At 41.8% G+C, this 8,182-nt stretch overlaps 1 protein-coding gene across 1 annotated transcript; it reads left to right on the top strand.

The window, feature by feature from the left end:
* Nucleotides 1-2,361: 2,361 nt before the first annotated feature.
* Nucleotides 2,362-3,665, top strand: LOC106582867 (uncharacterized). Its single transcript, XM_014166433.3, has one exon. It carries the CDS (start codon nucleotides 2,460-2,462, stop codon nucleotides 3,567-3,569), a length of 1,110 nt encoding a protein of 369 aa, XP_014021908.2. The 5' UTR covers nucleotides 2,362-2,459; the 3' UTR covers nucleotides 3,570-3,665.
* Nucleotides 3,666-8,182: the final 4,517 nt, after the last annotated feature.

The following is an 8,182-nucleotide window of genomic DNA, read 5'->3' as shown; positions in this document are numbered from 1 at the left end:
GATGCTTGATTAGAAGTGCCAGAAATATACTATAACTGCCAGATTGCAATTGTTATGCTCTGACTTTTTCGACACATCTTTTTTTTCTTCCCACAGGAGTTATTTGAAAATCTCCCAAACGATGACAGTTAGTAAGGAATTAGACATTGTTTTCCACGGCAAGGATCTCTTTATTTGCTATAATTAGAGCCGCTTAATTATTAGGTTCTTTTAAAGCTCTGTTTGTAGCCTTAGGAGTCAGATTGGAAAGCTATTACCTTGGTCAATTATCCTTAAAAGCAATGGGTGAAAGCTTTGCTGAGTGTCCTTAGGCATGGACCATATAAAATGTTACAATTCATTTGTTTATGACATGGTTGGTGTATTTGTCCTTTTTATTATTACCCTCGTCATCATTCTTATCATCATTAGGATGCAATCAGTTTCTCTTGGTTGCACACACTGACCATGGATATTCATCACCATATACTATATAAAACCGTCAAAGCGGGAGCCAAAAATAGCCCAGAGGATCCTGGCATACAAATATACAGTACCTGCTATATGTAAATAGACTGTGGGAGATTTAAATGAATAGTGTGAGAGCTCTGCCATTTGGCTGCATGCCTGTCATTGTGCAAGCCTGTGAGCCCCATCATTTTTCTGTTTGATACAAACACGCTTATCTGGTTGAACATAATCAGCTTTACTGAGCTGAGGGATGGCACTGTCCACTTTGATTCCACTTCTTAAATTCAACATCCACTCAATGCAGAGCGTAAGCCGGCCATAAAACAGCTCATCTAAAGCCTAGACGTTTTATGACAGACTGTGGGCAGACTTGACTGCTATTGGGCCTGACCAATGTTGAATAGATTAGTGATGTATACCTGTACAATGACATTTATATGATATGAAGTACTGCATTGTTGTCATTGAATCAATGGGGCAGATGAAGCATCTACTTTGTTAGATTTAACCATTCTGAGACTGGGTATTGTGACGCAATATCTGTATTACATTTACATTTTAGTCATTTAGCAGACACTCTTATCCAGAGCGACTCACAGTAGTGAATGCATACATTTCATACATTTTTTCCCGTACTGGTCCCCAGTGGGAGTCGAACCCACAACCCTGGCGTTGCAAACACCATGCTCTACCAACTGAGCCAGATAGTCTTAATCAGAGAGTTTCTCATTGATTTACCTTATATTTAATAGGATTCACTAACAGGGTCCAGTACTTATAGGGTCCAGTACATGTGGCCCCTCTCCAGAGAATGTATCACTCTCCCTTGTGTGTAATGGAAAGTGAATACCTTCCCGTGCTCTCAGGCTAGTAGCGACTCGGTGAACTGTTGACTCCTACAGCCAAAATTTCTGTTGCCCAAGGGTCAGAAACAAACAGCTTCTAATTATACTCTTCCACTGCAGTAGCCACGGAGGGGTGACACTTGTAGGTTAACTCTATCATAGGAAGGATTGGATGCATGCGTGTGTGTGTGTGTGTGTGTGTGTGTGTGTGTGTGTGTGTGTGTGTGTGTGTGTGTGTGTGTGTGTGTGTGTGTGTGTGTGTGTGTGTGTGTGTGTGTGTGTGTGTGTGTGTGTGTGTGTGTGTGTGTGTGTGTGTGTGTCTGTGTGTATGTGTGTAATTAGATCAGTGTGACTGGAGCCTGTCCACTAAAATGTAGTGTGTTAACCCAATGCAGATTGGTAGTGTAAAAAGTGCTATTGGGGGTCAAATCTGTCTTCAATAACAACTCTTGGTCTGTGCGTTTCCTACTTTCCTTGTTACTGTAATACAGAATCATGTTCAAAATTAGAACCACTCTCATGCCCTGTTTATTGCATGTGAGGAATCCAGTTCAAACTGGTCCATACAATGCTTGAAGCCTCTATTATTCATCCTTATCTTAATCACATAGTGAGGGATGATGTGTACTGGATGCAGAAACATTTCACCTCAAGGTTTACAGCAGTTCAATGATTATACAGGCCATCAAATGTCCTGTAAGTGCTATGATGAGTTTGGATGGGAACATTCATCCTCTCTCCCATTATAGATGTTGAAGAGGCGTAGGTAATGATTGCCCAACTCACAGAATCAGCCACTCAAAGACATTTTTTTTTTTACCAGGCGTGTGTGTGTGTGTGTGTGTGTGTGTGTGTGTGTGTGTGTGTGTGTGTGTGTGAAGCTATCCTTGTCAGCTAATGTTCACAAATACTGAGAAATAACCCTGTGATCATCCGTTGCCATAGTCACCCAGACTGGAGCACTGTGGTGATGCTACAAGGCCATTGATGCCATTGTGATGTCACAGGTTTTGTGACAAACATGTTTTTTCGAGTAATAAAGCAGTCTTTCAGACCATTAGTCTCCGTTCATAAGATTGTTGCAGACCTGCTTGGGGACAACTAGAGAGAGAAAAATAACTTCAACTTTTGCTTTCATTGTTGAAACAAATTACAGACTGTCTAATGACTGCAGTGGATAGCAGTGAGGACTTCAAGCAGAATGTGGCTATTGTAATCGACCCAGGATCAGGCTCCATCAAAGCTGGCTTCTCTGGAGATGAGAAGCCCCATAAAGTTCTGAGGTCAGTGGTTGGATTGTCCAAAAAGGACCAAACGGAATGTTATTTTGGAAACAACATTCTCTGCAAAGACTCAGATGATCTCATTCTCAAGAGGCCCATCACCAGTGGAATGATAAGTGACTGGGATTCCCTGGAGAAGCTGTGGAGCCATGTGCTCTATGAGGAGCTGCAAGTCTGCCCTGAAGAGCATGGCATCCTGATGACTGACCCAGCCTTCTCTCCCATCTCCAACCGAGAGAAGACAGCTGAACTCCTGTTTGAAGGGTTTGGGGCCCCAGCGATGTATGTTGGTTACCAGCCTGTGCTGTCCATGTATTCTTATGGACTGGTTACTGGTCTAGTGGTGGACTCTGGGGCTGGCTGCACCTCTGTCTCTCCAGTGTGCAATGGCTACTGCTTACCACATGCCACATTTCACATGGACGTGGCTGGAAAGGGTGTGTCTGACTATCTGAGCAAACTGCTGGCCGACGTTGGACATGGGAGTGCTCTCCAGCAAAAGTCCTCTGTGCAAGAGATGAAGAAGCAGAGTTGCTACGTCTCCCAGCTGAGTTCTGAGGACAAAGGCACACCTCTGGACTATCAACTCCCCGATGGCACCACCATTACCCTGGGCGACGAGCGCTTCCGTGCCCCTGAGATCCTATTCTGTCCATCCGACGCAGGAATGTCGCAGCCCGGAGTTCACATCCTGGCCATGAACAGCCTGCAGAAGTGCGCCCCCGAGTGGCAGGCGGCCTTGATGGCCAACGTGGCCCTGTGTGGCGGCTCCTCGATGTTCAGCGGTTTCCCGGAGCGGCTCCAGGCAGAGATGGAGAAACTGGCCCCGAGGGACTCCATTATTGGGATGCTATCTGGGGTCCACAGGGAGTTTGCCTCCTGGGTGGGGGGCTCCATCATCACCTGCCTCAGCAGCTTCCAGCCCATGTGGGTGAAGGGGCAGGAGTACCAGGAGGAGGGCTCCAGTGTGGTGCGCAATAAATGCTATTAGAACTCAGACCTTCAGAATTTGTACTTTTGGCCTATAGTATGCAATGATTCTGGAATACATGAAAGTGAAAAATAAATTGGATATTGATTTAAATAATATGCCAGGCTTTTTTTTATTGTATGCTTTAGTGCACTGGTAAAATGGGCCATTCAATGCCTTATCATTTGTTTATTCGATGTTCTCTCCAATATCAATTAAACATCATTGTCATCTGAGTTGAAAGTTCTAGAAAGATACATCATGCAGTATGACATTTTTCTTGTATGAAAAGGGAGATTCATTGTCTTCATTGAATCTACTATGATGTCTTGTTGGATTAACATCTTTCATTCTCTTGCAACATGGGAAGGTACTTAAATAAAAAATATATATTATGCTTCATCTGTAATCAGCATGGAAATGGATATCCTAGGGGGTTTGGTTAAGTAGCAAAATGTTCGAGGTTTACTTAATTTCCAACAACAATCCAATGCCTTGTGGAAACAGTGTATTTTTTCTGTGCATTGTAGTTTAGACAAGGCTGGCGATCACACTATAAGATCCAACTATGCATAGTGGGAACAGGTATAGCATAGAGCTTAAAATTGTGTATACACACACACACACACACACAGTAACCTGCATTCGACCTTTAACCCAGCTAGGTGCTCCTCTGATGTGGATCTCCACTACAGTGGAAAAAGATTAAGCCTGACACCACCACTGACATCCCCTTAGTCCCAGTTTGCACACATGAGCGACAGGGGAGCCTCTTCTAATCAGCAGCCCAGAGCCAACAGGGTCTTTTAACAGCTCCTTTCAACATGACTTCTCTTCATGTCAAACATTAACAGGAGTTATTTGGCTTTGAGTTGGCTACATGCGAGGTGACACATGTAAAAACAATGCCTGTGTGATTGCTGGAGGTTGGTACTGTAGAGAGTATGAGTTAGTGGAGGCTCCTCAGAGGAGGAAGGGAAGGACCATCCTACTCAGTGAATTTCAGAAAACCAATACTAAATATAATCACGTCAACAAATAACTGATTAAAACCCAATGTTTTGTAGTGAAGGTCTACATTAGCCTCAACAGCACTCTCTGGGTAGCACCATGGTGTAGCCGGAGGACATCTATTTTCCATCCTCCTCTAGGGATATTGACTTCCATATAAAACCTAGGAGGCTCATAGTTTTCACCCCCTTCCATAGACTTACAGAGTAATTATGACAACGTCCTATCAGAGCTCTTGCAGAATGAACTGACATATTGTCCACCCAATCAAAGGATCAGAGAATTAATATAGTACTGAAAGCATAGCTATCACTGCAGGGCATAACATGTGGGGAGTAGTTGACTCAAAGAGAAAGAAAGACAATAGTTTAACAGTTTTGAACAAATTAATTTATTTGAAAAATAAGGAGAAGCAGCAGAGAGAGAGAGAGAAAGTGAGCTATATTTTGTTGTATATGTTTAACTTTCACCTACTTAGCTAGCTAATGCAGCTAGCTAACTACTCAGAGAATAATGCTAGCTAGGCTATCCAACACTGGAACCAAAGATTTTTATAACTAACCCAGACTGTCATTGGAAATGGGAACAAATTAGTCATAGTGGGCAGAACAAGCAAGGAGAGGGGCAGAGCCAATTAAGAGCTAGCGTTCTAGCATGTATTTGCATATTTCTGTTAGGGAACGCCTACTCTGTGAAGTGAGAGATGCATTAAGTCAATTTGCAATTGCACTCCTAAACAACACTTAAAAAAAAAAAAATATTTGGCAAAGGATAAAATCTACAGAACTTAGTCCACTCTGTTCATAACAGATTCTAGTTTTGGGCACAGAAAACTGTATTGAAATCAAATGTTTCATTGATGAGAAAATGTGCAAAATGTCGGCCAAAATCCATCTCGCTCCATTTTCTCCCACTGCCTTCCACTGGGCGTCCTCGCATCACAATATTTGGTAGTGAGTGGAAACGCCAACCGGATGCTTCACTCATACATCTGGTGAAATATCTTGCTTATCATTCTATCTGTGTTGGAACTCTTCCAAGTCACTTTAAGGTTATATTAATTTAGAGTAACTGCAAAACTGCTTGATGTACATTGTACTGCGTGATTGTAGCGGGTTTATTAGCACGTTAGTTCAAAATCAAATCAAATTGTATTTGTCACATACACATGGTTAGCAGATGTTAATGCGAGTGTAGCAAAATGCTTGTGCTTCTAGTTCCGACAGTGCAGTAATATCTAACAAATATTCTAACAAATTGACAACAACTACCTTATACACACAAATGTAAAGGGGTGGAATAATAATATGTACATATAAATATATGGATGACCAAGATGCAATAGTAGCTATGATGACTATGACGATGTACGCTGTGTTTCATTTAGCAGTTATGGTATGAAGGTTTGGCTTGGAAAGGTTTTTTCGCCTGGTCACAGACAGCCATTGTGTTGTGCACTGAAGCCCACAAGAGAATGGGTAAAGTTGAGAGGAAAGCACGTAGATGAGAGAAGGAATTATACAACGAGCAAAGTGATGATGCTGTTTGTATGTCGCTGCTCTGCCAATTCTGTTTAAAAAAATGTTTCTTAAATGGAAGCAAACAGAACGAAGCTGAATTTGTCCAATAGAAACTATAATTTGCAACTTTTTGGACTAATCACTGTGTCACTTTGATGAATCCAATTTGTCTCTCGATTTGTTAAAAAGTTTCATTCGTAGGCTAGGTTATATCAACCTCATGATGGATATAGGGGAAAATGTTGTATCATGTAGTATCCTAAACCTATCGATGTTACATAGAATGGAATATGAATGACAGTCATCCAATATGATGTAATAGAAATAATTGTAAAAATCATCCTCCCTCTCTTTAACAGCATCGACCGCCACTGTTCTAAATAGATGCCTGAAGATTTGACTGCTAAAATTATTAATCATAAATGTTGATTGTCAAGCAATTATGGGGTTTTACTTTCTGTGTACTTGTATTATTGACTATAATGCATGCTCACAGCATGAATGACACTGAAAGTGAGGTAGTCCTACATTTAATATCAATTAAGATATCTACCCAATATGTCCCTTGAGGCACCACACTAAATGCTTGTGGCACAGGACACTTACTGTAGTCGTGCAATAACTATTTATTCCATATATTCCAAACATACCTTCGTAAAACTGACCATCCTACCGATCCTCGACTTTGGCAATGTCATTTACAAAATAGCTGCCAATACCCTACTCAATAAACTGGATGCAGTCTATCACAGTGCCATCCGTTTTGTCACCAAAGCCCCATATACTACCCACCACTACGACCTGTACGTTCTCGTTGGCTGGCTCTCACTTCATACTCGTCGCCAAACCCACTGGCTCCAGGTCATCTACAAGACCCTGCTAGGTAAAGTCCCCCCTTATCTCCGCTCACTGGTCACCATAGCAGCACCACCTGTAGCACGCGCTCCAGCAGGTATATCTCTCTGGTCACCCCCAAAGCCAATTCCTCCTTTGGCTGTCTCTCCTTCCAGTTCTCGGCTGCATTTCTACTTCTACTTTGCACTTTCCTCCACTACAAATCTACCATTCCAGTGTTTTACTTGCTATATTGTATTTACTTTGCCACCATGGCCTTTTTTGTCTTTACCTCCCTTATCTCACCTCATTTGCTCACATTGTATATAGACTTATTTTTCTACTGTATTATTGACTGTATGTTTGTTTTACTCCATGTGTAATTCTGTTTTGTTGTATGTATCGAACTGCTTTGCTTTATCTTGGCCAGGTCGCAATTGTAAATGAGAACTTGTTCTCAACTTTCCTATCTGTTTAAATAAAGGTGAAATATTATTTTTTTTAAATAAAATATATAGTGCATTCGGAAAATATTCAGACCCCTTGACTTGTTCCACATTTTATTACGTTACAGCCTTATTTTAAAATTGATTTAAAAAAATAATAATCCCCCATCAATCTACACACAATACCCCCATAATGACAAAGGAAAAAACGGGTTTTTAGAAATGTTTGCTAATAAATATAAAATACTGAAATATCAGATTTACATTAAGTATTCAGACAATTTACTCAGTATTTTGTTCAAGCACCTTTGGCAGCGATTACAGCCTCGAGTCTTCTTGGGTATGACGCTACAAGCTTGGCACACCTGTATTTGGGGAGTTCCTCCCATTCTTTACTGAAGAAATTGTAAGGTGAACCTTCGCCTCAGTCTGAGGTCCTGAGCACTCTGGAGCAGGTTTTCATCAAGGATCTCTCTGTACTTTGCTCCGTTCATCTATTCCTCAATCCTAGTCTTCCTGCCGCTGAAAAACATCCCCACAGCATGATACTGCCACCACCATGCTTCATCGTAGGGATGGTGACAGGTTTCCTCCAGATGTGATGCTTGGCATTCAGGCCAAATAGTTCAATCTTGGTTTCATCAGACCAGAAAATCTTGTTTCTCATGGATGAGAGTCCTTTAGGTGCCTTTTGGCAAACTCCAAGCGGGCTGTCATGTGCCTTTTAATGAGGATTGGCTTCCATCTGGCCACTCTACCATAAATGCCTGATTGGTGGAGTGCTGCAGAGATAGTTGTCCTTATGGAAGGTTCTCCCATCTCC

The sequence above is a fragment of the Salmo salar genome, chromosome 22 (assembly GCF_965601325.2).
Source record: "Salmo salar chromosome 22, fSalSal1, whole genome shotgun sequence".
Taxonomy (NCBI): domain Eukaryota; kingdom Metazoa; phylum Chordata; class Actinopteri; order Salmoniformes; family Salmonidae; genus Salmo; species Salmo salar.
This window is presented reverse-complemented; position numbering and strand designations above follow the sequence as displayed.

Bases quoted from the DNA above. Each gene is read 5' to 3' on its own strand.
- LOC106582867 (XM_014166433.3), top strand. From the start codon at position 2,460: ATGACTGCAGTGGATAGCAGTGAGGACTTCAAGCAGAATGTGGCTATT.